General features: G+C 35.9%; 5 protein-coding genes and 1 pseudogene across 10 annotated transcripts; 2 read left to right on the plus strand and 4 right to left on the minus strand.

Annotated features, from left to right (window-relative positions):
- The first annotated feature begins 452 nt into the window (after positions 1 to 452).
- On the plus strand, positions 453 to 2689 carry LOC111790938 (DCD domain-containing protein NRP-B). The gene is made up of 5 exons (XM_023672073.2): positions 453 to 1394; positions 1505 to 1605; positions 1852 to 1935; positions 2024 to 2134; positions 2245 to 2689. The coding sequence occupies exons 1-5, from the start codon at positions 614 to 616 to the stop codon at positions 2284 to 2286; spliced, it is 1119 nt and encodes a 372-aa protein (XP_023527841.2). The 5' UTR covers positions 453 to 613; the 3' UTR covers positions 2287 to 2689.
- Positions 2690 to 3113: 424 nt separating this feature from the next.
- Positions 3114 to 5660, minus strand: LOC111790947 (uncharacterized). 4 transcript variants are annotated; one of them, XR_015420839.1, is made up of 4 exons: positions 5310 to 5659; positions 4125 to 4367; positions 3381 to 3519; positions 3114 to 3235 (listed from the first exon to the last, which is right to left on the minus strand). XR_015420839.1 is itself a non-coding variant. In XM_023672083.2 (3 exons), exons 1-3 carry the CDS (start codon positions 5561 to 5563, stop codon positions 3225 to 3227), a joined length of 525 nt encoding a protein of 174 aa, XP_023527851.2. In that variant the 5' UTR covers positions 5564 to 5660; the 3' UTR covers positions 3114 to 3224. The 4 variants fall into 4 exon arrangements, 2 of the variants coding, with proteins under 2 accessions (XP_023527851.2, XP_023527861.2); XR_002814598.2 differs by having other exon boundaries at positions 3114 to 3252; XM_023672083.2 differs by lacking the exon at positions 3381 to 3519 and having other exon boundaries at positions 3114 to 3252; positions 5310 to 5660.
- A 191-nt stretch (positions 5661 to 5851) lies between these two features.
- On the minus strand, positions 5852 to 9635 carry LOC111790961 (F-box protein SKIP8-like). Of its 2 annotated transcripts, XR_015420836.1 has the most exons (4): positions 8670 to 9635; positions 8099 to 8295; positions 6256 to 6749; positions 5852 to 6115 (listed from the first exon to the last, which is right to left on the minus strand). XR_015420836.1 is itself a non-coding variant. In XM_087123570.1 (3 exons), the coding sequence occupies exons 1-3, from the start codon at positions 8892 to 8894 to the stop codon at positions 6491 to 6493; spliced, it is 681 nt and encodes a 226-aa protein (XP_086979696.1). In that variant the 5' UTR covers positions 8895 to 9635; the 3' UTR covers positions 5852 to 6490. The 2 variants fall into 2 exon arrangements, 1 of the variants encoding a protein (XP_086979696.1); XM_087123570.1 differs by having other exon boundaries at positions 5852 to 6749.
- Positions 9636 to 9939: 304 nt separating this feature from the next.
- On the minus strand, positions 9940 to 13904 carry LOC111790970 (GDSL esterase/lipase At1g33811-like; annotated as a pseudogene). The gene is made up of 5 exons (XR_015420838.1): positions 13528 to 13904; positions 11782 to 12403; positions 10626 to 10709; positions 10402 to 10519; positions 9940 to 10307 (listed from the first exon to the last, which is right to left on the minus strand). The product of XR_015420838.1 is annotated as a GDSL esterase/lipase At1g33811-like (transcript).
- Positions 13905 to 15123: 1219 nt separating this feature from the next.
- LOC111789137 (Late embryogenesis abundant (LEA) hydroxyproline-rich glycoprotein family) lies at positions 15124 to 16087 on the plus strand. Its single transcript, XM_023669800.2, has one exon. The coding sequence runs from the start codon at positions 15269 to 15271 to the stop codon at positions 15863 to 15865; it is 597 nt and encodes a 198-aa protein (XP_023525568.2). The 5' UTR covers positions 15124 to 15268; the 3' UTR covers positions 15866 to 16087.
- Positions 16088 to 17612: 1525 nt separating this feature from the next.
- LOC111776989 (dynamin-related protein 5A) lies at positions 17613 to 24197 on the minus strand. The gene is made up of 16 exons (XM_023656422.2): positions 23871 to 24197; positions 23276 to 23339; positions 23080 to 23187; positions 21963 to 22064; positions 21584 to 21634; positions 21379 to 21440; positions 20910 to 21000; positions 20740 to 20804; positions 20338 to 20532; positions 20107 to 20226; positions 19831 to 19901; positions 19502 to 19727; positions 19058 to 19108; positions 18415 to 18643; positions 18079 to 18218; positions 17613 to 17988 (listed from the first exon to the last, which is right to left on the minus strand). Exons 1-16 carry the CDS (start codon positions 23997 to 23999, stop codon positions 17860 to 17862), a joined length of 1833 nt encoding a protein of 610 aa, XP_023512190.2. The 5' UTR covers positions 24000 to 24197; the 3' UTR covers positions 17613 to 17859.
- Between the last annotated feature and the right edge of the window lie 320 nt (positions 24198 to 24517).

A 24517-nucleotide genomic window follows, 5' to 3' on the forward strand; every position in this document is an offset into this window, starting at 1 on the left:
AAAACTTGTCTAAATTTACATGGGTCAACCTAGTATGGTAGTAGTTGGCAAACACAAAGGTCACTCCCTCATGATTTTTATACTATGCTGAGATTACTAGAGAGTATTTTGACCAGACTTGTCTTGTAAACGTATCAAAAGTTGGAATCATTTTAAATTTAAGAATATTTTGAAACATTTAAGAAAAGTAATATTGACCAGCAAGATTTGTTTTGTATTAAAGAAAGCAAAAAGCTTAGCAACGAAGCAAATCAATGGCGGAATTTGGGATCTCAGCCCTTTCTAGAATGCTTTGAAAAAACCTTCCCTCTCCGTCCTTTTCAGTGTCCCCCACTCTCTCCTCGATTACGCGGCTTTCCATTAGTCACATTCTCATTGGCTCAACTACTCTAACCCTTCTTCTTTTCTTTAATCAATTCTTAGCCTTGTTTTTTTTCCACACGCAATCCCCTCTTCCTTCTTCGAAATTTCCCCTGCTTTACCAAATACCCATTCTATTTAACTCCTTTTCTCTCTTCCCTTTTCTTCATTTCTCCCTCCTTTCTCTTTCGATTCCTGATTTTCTATCTGGGTTTTCCGCTTCTTTGAGTTTGGGGCTGTTTTTCATTCGAAAATGGATTCTAACCCGCAATCGTTTAGGCAGTTCAGCGACCAGCTTCGACTGCAAACTGGGAATCTCGCGAACCTTTCGCTCAACGATTCTATTTGGAGCAATTCGTTTGTGTCGAAGAGGCACGAGGAGAGGAGGAATTTCGATGTTCGAAGTGGCGGAGAGGTAAATTCGTTGACTAATTTTAAGCCTGAAGTGTCTGATTCTGATGTCAATCGATTGAAGGATGGATGGAATAGTTTTAAGCCGAGTGTTGCCTCTGATCTTATGAATTGGAGCAATAGCAGCGGCAGTAGCAATCTGAGTTCATCTGGGTTTGAAAAGAATGCACTCAATATGTTTGATAATGGGTGGAATAGCTTTAAGCCTAAGGGGTCTGATTTCAATTCCTTCAATGATGGGTGGAAGCTTAATTCTGCTAATATGGGGGTTGATCCTCTGATTGGAGGAGCTCAAAAGGGTATTAACGGAGGGTTTAACAAAGGGGTTTACTCCAAAATTGGGAATTATAACACTAACAGTTTTGTGAATCTGAAGAACTACAAGAACAGTGGGAAGATTGAAGAAGAAAATGGAGGAAGAACTGGGAAGAAGAACAGTAACAAGAAGAACAGCGGTGAAAACACCAATGATAACAACAAGGATTCTAACAAGAATGCTTTGGACAAGAGATTCAAAACCCTTCCTCCATCTGAATCTTTGCCAAGAAATGAAACTGTCGGTGGATATATCTTTGTTTGCAACAATGATACAATGCAAGAGAATCTCAAGAGGCAGCTTTTCGGTGAGCTTCCCTTCTCCTTTTCTTCAATTTTGATTATCTGTCTGCTTTGTTCTTGCATAGCTTGATGAATCTGTGTCCTGCCCCCTTTGTTTTGTTGAATCAATGTTTAGGTCTGCCTCCAAGATACAGAGATTCAGTGAGAGCCATCACTCCTGGGTTGCCTATTTTCCTTTACAACTATTCTACCCACCAACTCCATGGAATCTTTGAGGTGTGTCTCCTCTTCCTTCAATTGGTGCTATATCCATGGCTTCAATAGGGAGCCCTTAATCTGAATATCAATACATGTCTGTTTTGTTGGGATCTCTTAATTTGAGTATCAATACATGTCTGTTTTGTTGGGATCTCTTAATTTGAGTATCAATACATGTCTGTTTTGTTGGGAGCTCTTAATTTGAATATCAATACATGTCTGTTTTGTTTACTTATTTTGAAACTATATGAACTATCTTTCCAGGCTGCAAGTTTTGGAGGGACAAACATCGATCCAACTGCGTGGGAAGACAAGAAAACTCCGGGTGAATCTCGATTCCCAGCGCAGGTAATGTTCTTGTGTTGTTGTCTGGAACCTTACTGAGTTTCTGACTTCCATAGATCTAAGCTAAAAGAGAACTGTTTGAATGAAACAGGTAAGAATTATGACTAGGAAGATATGTGAGCCACTGGAAGAGGACTCTTTCAGACCAATTCTTCACCACTATGATGGCCCCAAGTTCCGCCTTGAACTCAACATTTCAGAGGTAATTGCACCTTCAAGATCGAACATCGATAGAACACGACGATTCGATTGCGATTTGTAGCTCAATGAAATGCTCAACATATCTAACACTCAATTCTGTGAAATTTGCAGGCACTTTCTCTGCTGGATATTTTTGAAGAAAAATCCTCTTGAACGACAGAAAGAGTACGCATACGACAAGCTTTACTCGAATTAATCAACAGTATTACCAACGACGACGATCGTAAGAACGCATTCGTAAGTTTTGGGAGTTGAGAAGAATTATCATGTCATCTAAGGTTATAAATGTTAGTATAGAGGGTGTTGGTGTTTGTTAGTTGGTTGAGTTGTGAATGAAGAAGTACACAAACAATACTTAGTTACTGAAACTGGAAAAAAGAAGTTTGAACTCAGTACTGTAATAATAAACATGTCTTTGTATTATTTCAATTCTGAGGTTGAAAACAAAATGCTTGAAGTTCTGGATATTGTATGATCTTGTAAGAGATGAACTCGTGTTCGTCCTAAAGTTTCAATTTTATCTTTGATGTTTATGAAACGGTCTATTAAATCCTTATTTCGTAATGTTAGAATTGATCTTCGAGTATGTGGGTATCCGAGTATGTAGATTTTTTTTTTTTTTTTTTCCAAAGTTTGATTTTTCCAAGCCATAATATGTGATAGACAATTAAAATTTGGTTGGGTGGTTGGATGAACGCATCAAAATTTAAGATTTGTTGAAACATCTTTTTCAACATTTGTTTGTCAAATTTACATAACTTTCAAAATCTGCCACCAATTTCTTGACTATTTCAAATTGCTTTGTTTTTTCTTATAAATAATAATGGGTTTTTTAAATATTTTTTGATGGAGAAATTTTGATAAAAATAAGAGTAGTTACAATGTTCCTTTTAGATTCTTTGTTTCTAGAACAAGAAATGTCTTGATTTCTCATTCATTTATGTAAGAATTAAGAGAAAAAAAAGAAAAGAAAAAAGAAATAGTAAGTATGATCACCTGCTCATACCAACTTCTAGTTCAAATTTCTTGAAATCAAACTGCTTTGGTGAAATATTCCTGGGAGAAGCAGGCATGAGGGAACAAACAAGGCATCATTTAGGAACTGGAAAAGAAAATATCCTGCAAAGAATGAATCTTGATACGCTTCAAACAAACCATGGATTGGAAAATTTTCTGTGCTTTAAATGCCAGCATATTCTGATGTTACAGAAGCCTACAGAAGTGGGAATTTGTTGTTCAGTTCTCACCCCTTTACATTAGTATTTCCATGAAACCAATTCTACATTATCCATCCTTCATTCCCTCCCTGTTTGTGTATCAACTTGTTCCCTCCCTGTTTGTGTATCAACTTGTTGGGTCAATTACCCCTTCGCCGACTTTTTCTTGCTGGACGAAACGATGTAACGAAAAGTGAATGAATCGGTATCATTAAAAGTTAGAAACTCAAAGTAAAACATGAAGGAAATTCAAGAAAAACAACTCGGGAAATCCTAAACCACAATGATAACAAGAAACTTGGTCACATTATGGAAATTACATCATGGTTTCAATCTTTAATGCCTAATCCTAACAGCTCTACCTTCTCTTACTATCAGGCTGATAAGAACAATGACAACAAAATGAAGCTAACCAGAGAATTTTACTGACAACCCAGAAACCAGTTATGAAAGCAACCATGCCGACCAAAGAAAAATGAGAACAAAATGAAGCTAACAAGAGATGGCCTTGCTCTCCTACAGTACTCTGATAATGAGATAATACTTTCATTTCTCCCAACCAAAGAAAAATGGGAGAAGCTATTTTCGCCAAACTTACGGCTATATTCTTATCCCTATAGTGTGAGCAAGTTCATAAAATTGGTATCAAGCATTCAGTTTGGTCATTTTGCAAGTCAGTATACAAGAGCAGAATGTTAGATTGCAACATTACAAGTTCTGAAAGTATATAAACATATGAATGTACTTCAAAGGAAAGGGATATATGGCTTGTACCTCGACGAGTCCTTTTTGCCAGCAGCAGCAGAGGCTTCTGTCCTTGCTCCTCCAGACGTAACCTCGTCCATGCTTTGTCCACGCCGCTTATACCTGCCACCGGATGCTACAAATTCAGGACAAGGCCTGTATGCCTTTATAGGCCACCAACCAAAACCTGGGACTGTTGCAATGCCACCTTGTATCCTTCCATCACCATTGCATCCCCTCTCAATTTCTTCCTTTCCACAGGCTTTGCATCCTCTGTTTATAAGAAATGAAAGAGAAAACAAGATTGTTCTAAGCCATATCGTTGGCAACATCATTATTGTAAGTTAAGGCAGGAAAAATTCAGACCATAACATTCTAAGTGAAAATGACTTTTGAATATATCTAAATTGATGGTCTCAAGAGACCCCAGGTGTGGTTTGAAATGAACCGTTCAACTAGTTTTCACTCTGCATTGTGGACTGATTCAATTCATGTCCCTTACACACTGAAATACATGGCCTATAATATGTACAAGAACAAGCGAAATAGAGAAACATTCAGTCATGATGGGGTGATACTGATTTTAAATGCTGAACCAAGTCTTGTTCTCAGCTGATTACACCAATAGGATTGAGTATGAGCAGAGGGAGCTTAGACGTTATTTTGTTCTTCCCACATCTTGTTTGTTTAACTAGTTCCTAGGAGAAACAAGGAAAATTGGCGCATGTTTTCCCTCTTAAGGTGACTATTTCAAATGAAGGACATATTTAACTTCTCAACTAGAGCATGAGCAACCACATGGATAGTCAAGGAGCAAGCCCAAAATTCAAAGGAAGTTTTATGGATGATAATCAAATCTTGTGGGGTAAGACAGTTTCCGTAGTTGATGTTCAATATGTTCCTCAACTAGAGTAATACTCATCAACTAGGATTTTCACCCTCGTTTATTTACCAAATGCTAGAATTCCTCCATCCCTCAGCATCATTTGGAGTAATTCAATCCAAATTTCAAGAGGAGAATGTTCTACATATAACACAGTTATCATAGCTAGATAAATGACATGGTCGCTCTCAATTCTTTTACTCCCAAGTAGAAAACATAAATGTAATCCAATAAACGAACACACAAACACCATGGAATTTAAAGTTATCAAAATCACCCTTCTATCATCAGAATCTTGTAAACAGAGAGACGAACGATCAAATCATCAATACCTGAAGGAAGAAGCATCAGGGTCTGATTCAGACTGAAGAGAGAGGTCGTCGGGAGGAGAAGAATTTGTTTCTTCATCTACAACAGAAGCAGAAGAAGAGGAGGAAGAGGAGGAAGAGAGGAAGCTGACGCCCCTAGATGATGAAAATCTGAGTGAAGTTCTGGGTCCATGAGACAATCTCGGAGTGGTTGCATAGGAGGAGTGGAAGAATGGAGCTCGCTGAGGCGCAGGAACTGAGAGAAGCGCAGTGCCCATCTGTGCGTGGTGGGCACGAGACAACAGGGACACGGATATTCTTTGCTCCGGTGGGGAATTAGAGGCTCACAGAATTCCAAGTCGATTGGAAATATCCATCTTCAAATTTATAATTTCTAGCTTGTTTTCAATTTGCGTTGAGAAAGAAGCCCGTGGGCAGCCAAGTGAGATAGCCCTTCTCCAATTGGGAGACGACCCAATATTTTCCTCTTTTCGGGTTCAGTAACCACAAAAATTAAGCATCTTAATTTTTTTTTATAAAATTATAAAATACGTATTTCCATAAAATAAAATAAAATTCCGTTGACAATTAACATTTAATCAAATCATAATGTCAAAATTACAACTTTTAAAATCATAGGGATTAAATTCTAATATTCATCTAAACATAGGGGACATTTGTAATTTAACCAACAGGCATTACCCCCATCATGCTTTTAACATTGGGCGTTTCTGAAGAGAAAATCTTACACACATTTGCAATAGAGTCTCATCCAAAGTTGCTTATCCTTTCTTCTTTACACAACACAAGTCATTGAACAAGTCATCTACCTGTCGAAGTGTAGCAGTCAATCGATCAAGAAATTAAAGTACAGATAATGGGGATGATCCTTCATTGGTGAAAGCACATGTAGCAGCCATTTGAGCATGAACCAAACCAACCAAAAATACTTCTAAAACTCATCATTTACCTCATTCCCAGGATTGAATTCCATTCCTGAAACCTCTGAACCAACAAAAGAATGAAGGACCAAAACATTGAAAGAATAAGGGCGCAGCAATCAACATAGCTCAAGCAAAACTGAGGTTCGAACAGTTGATTCTGGTGCTGTTAAGAAGTAATCTTGCTTCTGCTACCAGACATCATCTATCTTTGACTTAGTAATTCTATATTTTCATGGTTTTCTTCTCTTCTATCTAGCTCTGTTACCCATGAACCATTTGTTCTTCCACCTCCCCAACAATAAGCATCACTGAGCTGTGATGATGCACCATGTACCATCGACCGTTATGGTACTCATAGACGTTAGTCACATTGAATGGCCCTGTATCCATGTCGACATAGGTTTTCATGCTAACCCAAGCCATGTCTGTTAGGACACGAGCCCGTACGTCGCGGACCTGAAAATTAATCCCTTGTTCCCAATTAAATGCAACCTGCCAACTTTGAATTACTGCGTTATACCTGTTAAAAGGAAAACCCGAACATGCTAAGTACTAGATTATAGGAATTTATTTGAAAGCTTTAACTCAACATATAATAGGAATTCATAGAGTTATTGCATAAAATAACATACATAAATAGCCTTTCACAATAAATTGTTTATATCATACCATCTAGATATAGCAACTTGACAGGTTCAATATTCAATCCCTTCAACATAGTTCACCCCTAAAATTAGTAAGTGTCTTTGTTGATCGCAAAGGTTACTTGCAAAATTATCAGGAAAGTTCCACCTTATCAGTTCCTTGTGCTGAAGCTGCGTTATGAAATTGATGTGGAGTTAACCCATGTCAACAGGTCTACCAATTGACATGCCGAAGTTTATGCAAGTCAATGTATAATAATAAATCATCTAGTCTAAGTTGAAGTTAGAAGATTAATACAAATTAATGGATATATTCTACATCCTTATTCCTCATAGCTTCACACTAACGTAACACATTTGCTTTTGTTCTAGAAGGCCAAGTAGATAAACACAGCATTAAGCATGTAATGCAGTTAACCATGCACATGGCAAAATCTTTCCCACAAGAAACATTTAGATACAGCCAGATTCAAAAAGAACAAAGCCCATAATGCAGCATCGGTCTACCACAAATAGTTGAGGCAACCTTCGAACATATTGGCCCATGTTTCAGCGTATAAAGATGGATCTTCCAAAATAAATGAGAAAATTGTGCAAAAATAAGAAGAAAACCCTTTATCCGAAGTCTCATAAAATTGCTTTATCAAGTGACAATAGAGACACGAGGTTAAGGTCTATTGCCGGCCTCAACATTGATAATAAATTATTGTCCTCAAATGCTTTATAGAACAAAACTACTAAAAACTTGGCCCGTTTAATAACAATTTTAATTTTAGGTTTCTGTTTTTGAAAATTGTGTTTGTTCCCTTGCAATTTCTTTACTATGGTTTTCACATTTCTTTAAAAAAAAATGTTTGAATTCTTAGCCAAAATTATAAAAGCAAAAACAAGTTTTTAAAAACTATTTTTTGACTTTTCAAAATTTGGATTATGAGAGTAATCAGATAGCCATTAGCACCCATATGACAGTAATCATAAGCCTCATGTCATTTCTGATAATCCCTTGTGTATCACCTTCTTCTTAATAAAAAAATGCTTAAAATATGTAAAGATCTGACGAGTGAGACAACAAAAAGGGGTCATATATGCGAGCTCCCAAGTCTTGAAATAAACAAATGTCAGACGTGTTGGATAATTTAGTCAGCCATATCAAGCAGCAGTCAGATTTCATGGCAAAAAATATAGCAATATTCATAGAGAGAGAGAGAGACAATGAGGAAAGTACCCGGAAAAGAATTCTCCTGAGGCATGAATACACTTCACATAATCTGCATTTAACCAAAAATGACTCATCGCTTGAAGGGACCTCTCTCTGATGATGTTACAGAATTGGGCATTGATGTTCATAATTGTTCTTGTTGCAGCATAGTACGCCTTCCACCCGTTAATTGGAGTCACAGTATCCTGTTCCAGTGAGAAGTCCTAGAAGATTTAATGGAAAAAGTTCTTTTAGCCCCAGAGAAATACATTTAAGCATCCAGAACAGTACACAAACGAAGAACAGAGGTAGCTCCTGTCAATCCAAGAACTGTGATCACAAGCCATAAACTGGAACAATGGTAAAAATACAGCCAATTCGTTTCCCCCCAGAATTACTAGAAGACGCTGAAGTAATTGAATGAATGTAGACGAGATGATGGTAGCAAGAGTTCTTAACAAATTGCCAAGTACACACAATTCTGAAATCCCGTCGTGTTTCTACCTCGGTACTCATCTTCCAGAAGAAAAAAAAAATTACCGCAACTCCAGCAGTTCAGACGAAAACCATACAAAAGAAGATTAAACCTAACCTATACCTTATGATAAAGCGCTTTCCAGGCATTATCATCATTCGCCGCCTTGCGCATCAACGAATTCGTCATGGACAAACGGCACAGGCTGGGATAATCCAAGTAACTAAGAGCGTGCGTAGTAATCTCCGGCACCAACTGTTCCATCATCGAGGCGCCTGTCTGCCGCTCCGTCACAACCATCGGCGTCTTCTCCAACACTTCCACTACACGACCGTTCAAATAAGGCATAGTCGTACCGGTCGAAGAAGTAACCTCAGCCCTGGGGTCCAAACCCCCAATAACCACACCACCGTTAAGCGAACAGGTACAATTACAATTCCTCGTACACACGCCCTCCGATTGAAGCGCTTTCGTCCTCCTAATAAAAGGAACAGAAACCAATCGAACGGCGGCGAAAAGAGCGAGAAGAAAGCAAAGAAAAGTAACAATCGCAGCTATCGGAAAGGGTTGGGATCAGAAGGCAATGGTGGCAGCAGAGGCAATCTCCATTCGGACGACATGAAAGCCTCTGTATGAGTATGACTTTGAACCTCACAGAACATGAAACCCTAGAAAATCTACGGCGTCCAGTTTTCAGCGGGAGGTCAGTAAACACGCCGTCGACAAGAGAAGAAGCCAAACCGTAGAATAAACAATCAACTATGGAGTTTGGAACATGAAATGCGTTGGCCGGCGCCGGACGTCGTGGAGATGACCTCCGGTGACGGAATCGGAATTTCAGTTGAATCGGAGAGGTGGAGGAGGAGGTTTTGGTTAGTGACCAGACCCGTGAGCGGTATCGTAACAGACGAGAAAAAAGGGAAAATTTTCCAAACGTGTGAAACTTCTCTATCAGTCAGTTAATCGTGGGGGTATTTTCGTAATTTCGCCTCCTTGCTATTGTAAAACTGTATGATTAATTTCATTAATTAATGACATAATTAAGATACTATATGGCCTTAATTCTAGTTTTGTTTTATTTGTTATGAAAAAGTATGTTGATTTATTTGAATGCCATTACAAAAATCAAATCAAAAGTGAGATATGTTTTGATTGGATGAATTTTTATAACAAAAAGGTAATTATTAAATAATCCTATCTTCAAATTTAAAATAATCTTATTTTAGTCCTCAACTTTACATAAACAAAAATTATTTTAATTTTATTCCATATTAAAATAATAGAGTATGGAGATTCGAATCTCTAATTATTATATAGCTCTGTATTAAATGGTAAAAATGGAGGATTAGAAATTTGATTAATGCAAAATTTTAATGACAACCCAGTAAGCATGTAGGAAAAATAGAATAATTAAAAATATAAAGATGCAAATAAAATAGAATTGAAAATGTTTACCTATGAGCGTAAGAAAATGATGATTTCTGTAGAGAGAACTCTCCTGCAAGCTTCAAGCTCTTTAGAGAGAGCATAATTTGACGATCTTTTCTATCTCAATTTAACTGATGCAAAACGGCAAAAAGCGAGCAGCCATTGCAAGAACAGAGGCATGACAATGAGAGGTCATAACAAAGAACATACAGATTTTGCATCCTTCTCAAGCTTCACTTGTCGACTGAGAAATGGCAACGTACTCAAAATCATGTTCTCGTTCTCGCTCTCGTTCTTCCTCCATGTATCACCAAGGGATTCTCCATATTACAACTATGGAATAGAAGCAGCCATCCATTTTAGCTAATGACACACCAAGGGTAGTCAGTGCAAGTCAAAACCAAGCAATTTGAAATCGAGGAGTTACCTAACATTCTTAAAATTTTACGAGCGAGCCATGGAGCATTGGCAAGATAGCTAAACGATGCATTTGATGTGTCTCGTCCATAGATGACCTCTTCTGCGGCCCTGCCTCCAAGTAAAACCTACAAAGGGATGAGCGCACTCTTGTTAAAAGTTCCAGAGGATTAAAAAAAGAAAGAAAGAAAAGATACAATCTAAAAGGGAAAGATGAGTTCAATATTAGCAAACCTGAAGACGGTGAAGTAATTGTGGTTGCCGCTCAAACATGTATCATTCATCATCAAGCCAACGAAATAAAACTTGCGACAATCTCTGCAGATAATATTTTTCTTAGATAAGAAATCAATTACATTTAGAGCCCAAGGCTGGTAAGCCAATACAAAAAAGATATGCGATAGATATCCACCCACTGGCCAAGGAGTTTATAGAAAAGTACTTCAATTGGCAATTGATCACAAAAGAACGACTAATAAAACCACTTTTTCCAACTGTGGTAGAAAAAAAAATCTACAGACCTGCAACTGCGGTAATGTGTTTCAAGTTGTCAACGTACAACATAATGTACTGAATCTACAATCAAGTTGATTTATAATGGTGTCATTTGACCATGTAGATCAAACTTATTAAATGGCACGATTTTCAAATAATGTACTTCATATTGTCTTCTGGGTCAAGCCATACCTTCTACAAACCTTCTTTTCTTTGGTGAGCTCAACATGTGTATAAATCCAAATTAAAAAACACGGTTAGGAATTTATAAAAACACTCTTTTTAGTTTAGCAAAAATGAATAAGACTCGAACCATTAACTTTTAAGATAGTAATTAATATCATATATAAACTATAATCGGATCCACGTTCTACTATAATCATTCAAAACCAAAGTACCTTCATTTAAAAAAAATACCCACATTATCTAACTTTATTGTGTGATCCAAAATATCAAGACACGTGAAGAATCTTATTTATAAACTTTTCTTTTTACCTTCTGAATCTATAACCTCCACATGCTAGAAACATGCTGCATTTGGTTGCATTTGGTTGCATTTGGTTGATAATTGAACAAAATAATAGGACCAACCTACAATATTTTTCTGTCCTATCAACCCTTTTGCTCAGTTTGGTTAATTCATCTCGATTAATGGATTACACTAGTTCCTCCCAAGGTCAAACACTGCAGAGGATTTATATAGTAGATGTTGGACCACTGGAGCAAAATAAAAGCAATTATCTTATTTCAATCCCCATCAATCACAAAATGAGCCCCACCATACTCTTATAAAGCAAGCATAGCATTTGAAATTCTACTAGTCCATTTATCTCTCACTGCTTTCTATTCACTAATAGACAAAGACAATATGAATTGTGAAGGGGTTGGATGGTACCGGGTATTATGTTGAATTGTATGTGCAGCTTTGTGAATGGACAAGTCTGATCAGAGTATCATATGGCCCTTGAGAGTTATCCCCTCCTTCAAGTTCTTAGGATAGTACATTGTTGTATGGAGGTCATTCCACACATTGTCTGCAAGAATGGCATTCACTGCATCAGTTGGATGGAATTGATCCGACCAAATATGATTAGAAGCTTTTTTGCAAGCCATAAGCGGTGCATATGATCCAACCATTGTAGCGACCAAACCCACAACAAGCATCAGTAGTTACATTGAAACCTAGATGAAAACAAAATGACACAATGAGACGCAAATTCGATTCATGGCGGAGGAAATGAAAGGAAGTTAGATTGTCATTCACGGAAACATTCATGTTCTTCAGAATATCCAGTGAGCCTTGAAGCAAAACACAGAAGATAATATTTGAATCAGGCACTTCCATGCCGAGCTCCTCAACCACGTATCTCATGGAACCTTAAACTCCATAACCATGTCATTTATCTCTTCAATACACTCTCCATTTTCACTACCGTATAGCCATAGGTAGTAAGGAGTACATCCAATAGGTGCCAATCCCATTACAATAGTTCTCCTAGCATCCATTTATACAAGTTCTGGACCACGAATACAGAATATTTTAGGAAGTTTATGAACAATTGATACATCAAGACAGGTAACAGAATATACTATGGAAAGAAATCTAACTTAAGCAAGGGAGGAGCAGCACCCAAGATGCAATATAGGGTTAATGGAAAATATCTAAAATGATTCAAGAGCACAAATTTTGAAAAATTATAATGAGAATAAAAACAATATCTTGAAGGTTTGAGATGGGATCATGCCTGATGGCTATATATACTTGCCTTTTATTCCAGCTTAGATTAACGAAATGATACAATAAGAACTATGTAATCAAATTACACCTTGATTTCCTGTCTGATTGTGGTTGCCAGAAATTGGTTAAAACTCCATGGAGGGTACATATTTTGCACACTAGATATGTTAAACAGATAGTAGTGAATGTAATCGTTGATTCCAATAGATATGTAAAAGACTGAGTGGGAAATGTGATAGGCAGCAGCTTTCTGCTGAAAAGTGTTCATAAATTGCTGAAATTTCTGTGTGAAGGAAATGTGTTGATTTCAAAAAGGCAAGAGAGTATGAGAAATATAAACCATAACACCGACTTATAATTCCATATCCTTGGCGGATAATGTTAGAAGTCATATAACTGCGATGATATCTACCATCTAAATCAACGTAAGATTATAAATGAACATTAAAATGATGAAAGAAATGGAAATAATTGAACAATTCAATCCAGTTATCGAAGCCTAGGTCATTTGATTTGAAACTGATCCATTTGCTTAAAACTTTTCTCGATGATTTTAATCAATTGATACAACTTGTTGAAATTGAAGAAAAAGAAGTACCAATTCCGATCCACTAGTGAAGATAACTCTAGCACTAGCTGATGCATAATTCACTCCTTAAATCATATCTTCCACGTTCCGGCATGCCAAAGATAACTCTGAACAAACGGAAGTCCAAGACGCAGGGCGAAATGACCATCCAGAAATTTAAAACGAAAGAGAAATAAAAGATCAAATCGGAAATTCAGAAATCACGAGACGGAGTGAACAAAAAACAGAGATCAAACCTACAATAAATGACTAAACATCAAATCATAAACAAACAAACAAACAAACAAAATATCAAGAATCTAAACCAACATTACCAGGAAAATCGACGGGTATTCTTCCATTACAAAACCTTCCAGTCGAAATCTCGACAAATAGGGAAGGTGATGGGCGCGAGCGAAGGTACCAAGTAAATTGTTGGTGCCGCACTCGACAGTAGAGTCCCCGATGACGAAAAGGGCGGGGAATAGAGAATTCGACGGAGGCGGAGCGGTGGGGGAAATCGGAAAAGATGAATTTGGAGGGACTGTGAAGCCATTAGAGCTCGGCGCCAAAGGATTGTAATCTTTAGGGTTTAGCAGAGCTGTTGATTGAAGAACAATGATCGAAATGAGGATGAAGATTAGGGCAATTAGAGAGAGATTGTGTTTGAATTAGGCGGGAAGATAACGGTTTCAACGAAGTATAAAATAAAATAGGAAAAATTACCCTTAAAAAAAAAAAAAATCATATTTAGGGTTTTTTTAATCTTAATTTTCATTTAATACCGAACCATAGGGTGTATAAATTTTGTTCTACTCGATTCAAGTGCATGTACACAAGCGAAGCTCCCAAAGCAAACCGAGAGGTTAGAAAGGCCCAAACTACTTAAAGAGGTAAAACACGTTCCTCAAGGTTTAGAAGTTGAGTCAAGAAGCGTGTTGACTACCAAGAACGGAAAGATTCACGTTGGAAAGCAAACTTCCACAAAAGACACACAACATATCCTAAATTCAACTCAAGAACGTCATTGAGTATGCATAAAAGGGTATTAGAAACAACACCATTGATACTAGGTCATCTTTGTGCAGGACACAATCGAACCTACATTAAGATTCCTATCGATTAGATTCACACATCAACATAAGGTAATAGAAAATAAAAAAATAAAAACTCGACGATCCAATCCATAAGAAAAAAAAAAACTCATTTTTGACCTAAGCATATTCTTATCTTCAAGAAAGAGTATGGCTGGTAAGGAAATATGCAAATAACATTTTTATTCGTAACTATTTTAATTTTAAAATTATTTCGTCCATTTCTACCATTTTAGAATATCTTTAGAGAATATAATAATATTTTATTTATTGAGTTAGGCTCGTATTAACATCTCTAATTTAAAGTAATTAATTAATTAATTTAGAAAATTCCACTAACTATGTGAATTAATTTTATTAAACACAAACCCACAAACTAAACCAATTTAAAACCCAAATTTATGGGAACCAATTACTAATATAATCCTTAATAGGGTTTATCTTAATGGTTAAGTATGATTAATTGGAACTCTTCCAATCATGTTTCCAACTCTTTTCCCAATAAAACCAAACATTTAAAAGCTCAAAATCCAAGAACACAATACATGCCTCACTGTTGAAATTTAGAACCCAAAATACTAAATTTAATCATTTTAAAAAATAAATAAATTATTTATAATAATTTTTCACTAAATTATAAAACATATCCCTAAAGTCCCCATTATTTAAAATAATAATAATAATAATTTTTTATTAGTATACAAAATTATTTAAATATTGTTATTTTGTCTTAATCTAAACATTTTAACAAAAAAAATGTTGGAAGTTTGAAAATAAAATAAAATTATATAATATATATATATATATATATATATATATATATATATAAAACTTCTGTTGTCCATTTTCCACAGTGGATGGTCTCTTTACCTTTCACCCACCATTTTATCGATATTTCTTTTTTTGCATCCAAACACACCGCTTTTCTCTCGTCTCTGAAGCAAAAACCAGATCCGTTTCCCTCTCCGCCGTAAGCACCGCCATGAGGAAACATCACGACCACCACCCGCCATCAGGTCGCACGAACTTGGCGTCCTGTATAGTCGCCACGATCTTCTTAATCTTTGTCATCATCGTCGTCCTCATCGTCTTTTTCACTGTCTTTAAGCCTCAGGATCCAAAGATCGCCGTCTCCGCCGTCCAGTTGCCGTCCTTCTCCGTTGCCAACGGCACCGTTAATTTCACTTTCTCTCAGTACGTCTCTGTTAGAAACCCTAACAAAGCCTCTTTCTCTCACTATGACAGCTCACTCCAGCTACTCTACTCTGGTTCCCAAATTGGATTCATGTTCATTCCTGCCGGGAAAATCGACTCCGGCCAGACGCAGTACATGGCAGCGACGTTCTCCGTCCAGTCATTCCCCCTGGCCGCTCCGGTCACTGCCATCGGAGCGGGACCGACTTACTCGGAGGGAATGAACGGGTACAGAATCGGACCGACACTGGAGATTGAATCGAAGATGGATATGGCCGGTAGGGTTAGGGTATTGCACTTCTTCACTCACCATGTGGAGGCCACATTGAGTTGCAGAGTCGCCATTGCTGTAAGTGATGGATCTGTGTTAGGTTTCCACTGCTAATTCTTCTTCTTGTTTAGCTCCGGAAAATTTGGTCAGTTAAGTGTTTAAATTCTCATACTCAAAGTGAAAAGAAAAGAAAAAACTCCAAAAAGATTTTGAGCTCTCTCCCACGAGTCATCTGTGGAATTGAATTGTAGAGTGATCTGATCTTAGATTTTGCTTTGGCTTAAGCTCTGTTTCTGCACTGAAATTCATCAGAAATCTCTTCTATTTTTGTGGATTTGTGAGTTTTTTTTAGGTTAATTTTGATTCCTAAGGATAAATCTATGGCCATAAAGGAATGTTGATGTGAACAAAGGATGATTGCAATTGAAACAAAGAACAAAGTGGGATTGTACTCATTTTCTTTGGACTCTTTTTTTTTTTATTATTATTATATTTCTTTCAGCTTTTTTTCAGTTAAACAGATTGGTAACTAAGCAAAGTTTATCATTAATTCAAAGTTGCTTCTGGCTAAGGATTTGAATACTAACATTAGGTAGTTTGATTTATTTGGGTCTTTCATCTTAGTTCTTGAATTAAAATTTTTATTGTTTTGAATTATTTCATTTTCTTTGGACCCAGACATTTTGTACTGACCTAAAAATACGAAACAAAAATATTAATTTAAATAAGTACTTGATGCCATGTAGAGTTTCAAGAATTAGGGAATTGGTGAATTATTATTTTCTAAATAATGATAAGTAATAATTAAATAAATATATTTCTAATGTGAATCTTTGAAAATAGAATAGAATAAAATCAAACATGAAATTCTTCTTTAGTTGAATCAATGTGGGTCGACAACTAAACTTTAAACTTTATAATTAGTTATCAATAAGAGCTTATCTATTTGATTATACTTAGTAAAATAAAAGATAATTTAAGGCTAAGATTCAAAACTTAAAAAAGTTGCAATTTTGTTTATATCTCATAGATTCCATTCAAATTTACCATTGGAGAAATTATTAGTGTTTTTTACCCAACCAAAGTGAATTATTTGAAAGCAAGAATGAAGATGGGTATGGTATGAAAGGTAGAAAATAATGGAAAAAGTTACTGAAATTCAGATTCTTCACTGTGGAGAAGGTGGGTGAAAGAAAATTGAATGAGTGGGGACTGTTTGGTCAGAGTAAATAAAAGTTTCAAATTTGGCTGCAACTGTGGGTGGAAATCGAGACGGCAATAGAGAGAAAAGCTCTCCGACCAAAGGGGTGGCGGAGACGGCGGTGGGCGGCGGCGATGAGAGAGGAGAAGGGAAAAGATGGGTGTAGATGGGGCCCAGAGTATAAATAAATAATGGACAGTGGAGGGGCTGGAAATATAATGGGCATTGGGATTCGGGAATTCTGCCTTTTTTTTTTGACATTTTGATTGAGGAAGTGGGCCACTTTTCCCTAATTTTCATCCACACAATTTACCTTATCTTCTTTAAATTGAAAAGGCAACGTAAGAAATTAAGGGTGATTTTCCGTTTATGGGAGGTTTTGTTAAGTAATTGTATTAAATTTAAGCAAAGAAAATGTCATCAGCACTTAATATCTGGCTTAACGATAAAATGCTACATTTAATGAAGATCCAAAATAAAAATCTATATGAACATATTTACATAAAACTTTAACTTATAATATAAGATTAAGATTAACAATTAAATGTTTGGGTTACCTTTGCCGAGTGTGTTTCAGCCATAAGATCCATCGCCAAAAGAGAAGATTCTCCTGTTTTTTGACTCTCAGATAAAAGGTTCCCAGATAAACAACACAATTAATTCAGAACAAATCAAAACAATACAGATTACTTCTTCATATAATATGTGTAATCGTAATCTAGATATGGGTATTCATATCATCAAGGGTTGAAAGATGGAGAAAACCACTCTTAATGTAAAATCAATACAACAAAATCGGCACTTTTTCCAGCTAACCTTCTTCCCCATAATGTATGAATGAAAGAATTGTGCTGCCGTCTTCCCTCCCAGATTCCAAATACAGTAGATATTATACATGATACAATCCTTACTTTGACCAAGCAACGGTGTCGATTTCTGCTTGTGCGCTTCGGTATAACTCAAGCCTCTTTGCTAGGGCAGAACGTCGCTCCATGATCGCTGGATCCTCGTTCAATAATGATGATAGGCGCTTTTGCTGCATAGGAAACAGAATATGTGTGATTTGGGTAGACGGAAGCAAACATGAAATGTTTGATCATATGGGAAGAAGGGATTATTGTTCTACCTCTAGTTTTCCCAAATCGGTGAAGAAGTGGTCGAGTAGGCTTCTTTTGGCCTCTCGTACTTGACAGTAAACAATGGACTTTGGAATCGAATTACGTAAGCTTGCACAAACCATATGGACATAAGAAAGCACCGTTGTCCCTGTATATGCAAAAAGAAATAGCATTTCATTGATAGATTATATTAGATTCTCTTGAACATGTTCAACAAAACAAGCTGAATGACCTGTGACGAACAAGGCTGATTATTGACCAAACGAGCCTTGGATAAAAATCATGAATGTGTGACACAAAGAATTGGATGGTAAAAAAGTGTGATCATATACTTGAAGACTTACCAACACGCCTTAGATACGAGTCATTGTATCGGTCAAAAATTGAATGTGTAGGGTTGCCTCCCTTCTCAATATCTTGAGGAAGCTTCCGGAAGAAATCAACTGTAAGGTAACTGCACTCCATATCTACAAGCTGAAGTGATGCTTTCTTGCTTTGCTCCCTCATTTTTTCAAGCGATTCAATAGCTGCATTTCCTACCTCTACTCTAAGACCAGGATACTGCTTTAATTCCTGAAAGCAGCAAAACAACACTTATATACAAGATTCAAATAAAAAGCATGATTTTATAAATCAGAAACTGTGGAGATTTTCATCAGCCTTGCTTACGTACTGCCTACTAAGGAATGAAAAATAAGAATGACCGGCTCCGATCCTTATGAAGCAGCTCAAATAAAATTTGAACAAGGACGGGAGGAAAGATAAATATGGCACATGATAAAATGTTTACTAAACATTGTTTGACCTTTTCCTCAGACACTAGTAAGTTTAAACTCCTCATGAATGAATATTTTCGTGCAAGAAGATAAAAAACATGTAAATCAACCAAATTTTATGCAAAACTGTTCAAGTTGGAGACAACCAAACCAACACTGAGCCATGACACAGACTAGAAATATATGGAACATGCAAGGTCCAAAAACATACTAGGGTCTCGAGCATAGCTTTGTGGACCAGATCCTTCAATATGGCATGAACCTGAAATTAGAGGCAAAAAGATATCAAACATGAAGAATGACGACGATCCAATAGATTTTAAAACCAAGGCAGTAATTCTGATCTGATAATGGGAAAATACGTTAAATAATAGATTATAGTGCATCAGGTGCTCTTTGATCAAAAAAAGAGAGAAGTAAAAAATTTAAAAACATGTAAAAGATGTAAATGCTAAAATAAAAGTATGCTTGTAACACCAGCAGCCAGTAACCAATCCATCGAGGACACACAGACGAGAAGAATTGTTAGATCGAAGAAGCCAAGAACAACAACTTTTCAATGTGAAAAAACATCTTCTAACAGCTATAACCTCATGCATCGATATAAGGATAAATTCATATATTCCAATGTAGTTCCAAGTCGTTCTGTGCATACCGCATCAACACATGCCTCAGCTGGGCCTCTAATAGTAACTAAAGTAGCTTCAATAAGACGACGGTATCCTTGTTCAGGAGCTATTAAATGAGGTTGATATCCATCAGCTTCTGTAATAAGCTTCTTTACGTTTTCCATAGACAGTTGCCTGTCAAACTGCAACCTCTTCAGAGCAGCAGGAAGTTGGTCATCAAAGACATTGTAAATTTTATCACCACCAGGACGCCTGTAGAGAAACCAGAATATGAAATTGCTTAGGAAAAATAGAAAAGACATGGAGGAGGTAGCATTGCATATTACAAAAGATAACAAGAGAAGCATCAACATACACGCCATCGAGGTGTTCTTTAAAATTCTGATCAAAAGCACGACAAATCTCCATAATCATGTATAGTTTTCCCTGCATTTAGCAAACAGAAGACAATCAACTGTCAGCATAAGAGAAGGTAACTGAAGGAACGTATTTAACAACCCACAACCATTTTACTGAACCTAAAGCAGATATCCAGCAAGAACAGGTAAAATGAAAACAATAAAAACGGACCCTAAAGGATAGGTTTAGGACCAATAGACTAGAGAAAGCCATTGAACTTCAAGAAACTTACTCCAGCATCATTTGCGACAGGCCTTCCAAGACGGCTTAGTTCCGATTCAAGTTCAGAAATGGTCTTGTTAATAAGGTTTTGAATGCCAGGGATTTTGGACTTGATTACCGTTTCTAGATGCTGAGATTAACATAGCAATTACAAAAAGTCAAACATTAATAGCCACAATATACCACTTTACAAAGGGAGAAAGAAAAATAAGAGATTAGATGAAACAAATTGTAAACTTACCTTTGAAAGGACCTTTGCTAGATGCTCAGAGCCCATTCTATTAGCGAGGTGCCTGTATTCTGGAGTATTAGCAAAATATTCACGCTCCCTGCGCCTAGCTGCAATCATGTCAACATTTTTGTTGATATCCGCTTGTGAACGATTCACAACACCAACCCAAGGGAACTTTAGCCTGTAAGCTTTGCCCTCCAATATCTGAGAAATGCAAAGAATGTGATTTAGATACATGATACAATAGGCAAATTCTACACATCCATCAAACCAAGGGAAACAATATTCAAATATCAATTCTCCGAGGGGCAAAAAAACAACTTTTTTTTTTTTTTACTTATTGTCTTTATAAAGGGGCCTTTATAATTAAAGTAATTTATGCTTAAACCAGAGGGAGTTAAAAAAACTTACATCAACAGCATCGGTTCCCTTGTCCATGAGATCAATCTTTGTCAACACACCAAGAGTCCTCTCCCCTAAGAGAAATATACCAAAGGGTAAACATAAAGCATGCAAAACAATTTTTCTTTGAAAAAAAAAATAATGACTTATGACAAACAACTTGAAAATGTTGGAGTTACCAGTAGGATCAACTTCACGAGAGATTTTAATTGCATCAGATGTAGCCAAATCTTGATTGGCAGGTGAAATTGCGAGTATAATACAGTTAGGCTGCATAAGAGCATAGCAAACAAGTTAATAAGCAGAATGAATTTTCATCCTTCAACTGACAATGGAGTATAACCAAAAGTAGTTCAAAGTTGCAAAACATATGTAGCAGCATCACAGGTGAGGACATATGTTCTTCCGCCAAAAAGGTAAAAGACAAAAGTTAAGCGACTAATTCCCCTCCAAAAGTGGAGGGATCAAGATGTGTTCAACTCATCCAATAGACTGTACAAAAAATAACCGAATCTCACTCAATTACCCCCCAACCCCCCCCCAAAAAAAAAAAAAAGAAAATTCAAGAAATAAAAATTGGTGTGCATAAAAACAAATTATAATAGATTATTAAATCCAAACCAGTAGTCACTATTTGTTGAATGTTACCTTTTCAATAAAGGAGCGAACCATCATCTCAATTTCCTGAACAATACTTTCTGGCTGTCCCTCTGAATTTCACGAGAAAATACATAAGTTGTCAGCCATGAAATTGCTAAGATGACAAAATTAAACTATAATAAAAGAAGGAGAAAAAGAAAGCCGAATAAGTTGATCTTTCTTGGCTGTTCTTGTAGAGACAAAAATGACTTACCGACAGCTACTTTTGTAAGCCCAGGAAGATCAATAAGTGTCAAGTTTACAACTGCAAAGATTTGAAAAATACAGAGAATATATGATGAGATAGAAGGAAGGTGTATGAATTACTAAAATGTGTCTTATGAGTTTCAATAAAAAAATATAGCAAAATCAATCCGTTAATATTTCCAGGTTGCATTGTCAAACCCAATTTCGAAAATAAAAATAGAACATCATGAAGTAAGAATAGCAAACGCTTTTCCTGCTAGATTGAAACAAGCCTTGGACGAAAGAAAGTCAGTTAACCATTGATATGAAAAAAGAAATTCATGCTATACCACACAAGATGTTCCAAAGGATGTATTAGAAAAACAAAAATCAAATACTTGTCCTACCATTGGGAGAATATATACTGAGATGAATTGGGACACTAGAAATTTGTTTAGAGCGACCAGTCTCTCGATCTGTCTCATCTTGAATCTCCTTCCTAACAGCAACTGCAAGAACATAGTTGATCATGCAATAAGATAAAGGTTAGATAAACAAAATGTCTATTTGAGTGTTGAAATTTATTATACTCATGTTTAGAAATGCTCATAAATGAGAGAGTTCTTCCTTTTTATTTAAAGTTATGATATTTAAGAGGAGAAAAAAAAAAAAGAAAAGAAATTGAGAATGTTTTAGAGATTGAGGAGTGAAATAAGATAATTAAGAAGGTATTAAAAAAGCGAGAAAAAAAATAAAAAGTGAGAAATTGTTGAGTCATAGGTGTAAATGAGAGAAAGGAAATCGAAGAGGGAAATGAAATATGGAGTATAGATAAATGGTTTATGTACACATACTAACGATAATAAAAATAAAAATAAAAAAGTTTAAATATAAATGTTACTTTTAATAGTTCATGAGTGATTTTAAAATGAGGTAAGGATATTTTTGAACTTATTCAAAAAAAAAAAAAAAAAGTTGAGGGTAATTTGTAAGTTCTAATAAAAGTTGAAGGGTATTAGTGAAACTTTTGAAAGTTCAAGGGTATTTATTTAAACACTTTTAAAATATTAAAGTCATTTATGAAACAAAGTATTAACTATTTCCATCCAAACTAATATCTTTAAACTTTTTTTAAAGTTTTACAATTATTATTGAAACTTTTGGAAGTTCAATGGTATTTTTGAGATAAAGTGCAAAATTCATTCGTATTTTTGTTAATTTAGCCAAAATTTTGGCAAGTAATTTGATTGGAACCCAATAGAGGGAACTTTAAATACAAGTTTGAGGATTTTGACACTAGGTTCTACCAACACTTATGACATGAACTTCTCCTTAGTCCTTCCAATACACAATGAAATGGAATCCAATCATTGAGTATTTATCCTGAAGGAGGCATCTCATCCCTAGTCTTCATACTGCATCTCTGTTTTTTTTTTTAGTAGTAAAGTTTTGTTTCTTACCATAAAAATAAATAAATAAAAGGACAAGCAAAATTGAAGTATTAGGTAAATATATGAAACTTACCAAAATCAGTAAATCTTTTCCTGGGAAGATGGAGAAACTCCGCATACTCTCTGCTTCCTTCGTCAATTTTATGAAGTTGCAAGACAAGAGGACGCCTAGTAACAATACCTGTAAAGCATTTTGCACACCAGTCTATTAGCCAAAAAGTGCTGCATCACATTTTATTAGTCATAAGTCTTAGTTCTCCATTTATTACCAGATCCACGAGGTAAGAAATCCTTGCCGACAATGCTCTCTAACACTGAAGACTTGCCCGAACTCTGTAAGAGTGAAACAACGAGAAAGGTTATTTCTGCTTGACCACGGATTAAGAGTTATAGCCCCTTCCAGTTATATCGGCATATAGCAACACATGGGACGTTCAGTTGATAAGCAAAAAGATCAAGAAAATCTTATAACCAATTATCGCGTCGACACCACGCTTGTACAGAGTAAGTAAACGCTTTGTTTCGAAACAATTTAACACTAATTTACCAAACAGAACGCATCCATACTTGAGCTGAACTTTTGACTAATTACATGGATCCACAAATTAAACACGACTGTAAAACCAGAAACGAAACGATTAAGTAACAAAACCCTACGCATTAAGAATCCACGCAGTAAAACTCTTCATCCATGACAAAAATAAATAAATAAATAAAATAAGATGAAGGAATAAAGAAAGAACAAGAAGATTTCAATCCAAAATCTCCACCATCAGCTCAGATCGCTAAAGTAGTATTGAATTAGACGGGAGCAAGCATAATTATAGATGAAACAGTACGAGAGAGAAGAGATCGAAAACAGACTTGGCCACCAACGACGGCAATAGCCGGCAAGGAGTCCCAGAGAGTTGGCAATGCGCTAGCTTCACCATGGTCACCAAGAGCCGTACAGGCCCTCTGAATTTTGTTAACTAGAGAAATCAAATTCTCCATTTTTAGAAATCAAAGATCCAAAAATCCGTCAACACGAAGTCAGATCAGATGGCCTCGATCCGACGACTGATAGAGGCAGCGACGACGTATGAAAGAAACTCAGAATCCGAGATCTCAGGCAGATGCCCAACGGCAGAGACAGAGAGAATCGGGTTTGAAAAAATTGGAAATGAAGAGGGGAAAAATGGCGTGGCGGTGGAAAGCACACGCCTCGTTATTTATACTTCAGAATTTGTAACGCGCATTATTTTAAAAAAAAAAAAAAAAAAAAAAAAAAAAAAAAAAAAAAAAAAAAACTGAGATTTTGAATTATTATTATTTTCTCTTTTTTTAGTAATAATTTTGTTAATCTAAAATCTATAAAATTTTCTACTGTTTTTTTTTTAATATCTAAAAATATTTTTCATTTAAAATATATTTTAAAATTATTATAAAAATAGAAAAGAATGGGAAAATAAAAAATAAAAAGTAAAAAGAATAAAAACTTAAAATCCAATATATTCCCCAAAATTAAAAAA

Source organism: Cucurbita pepo, chromosome 1 (genome assembly GCF_057944985.1).
Source record: "Cucurbita pepo subsp. pepo isolate OVF chromosome 1, ASM5794498v1, whole genome shotgun sequence".
NCBI lineage: Eukaryota > Viridiplantae > Streptophyta > Magnoliopsida > Cucurbitales > Cucurbitaceae > Cucurbita > Cucurbita pepo.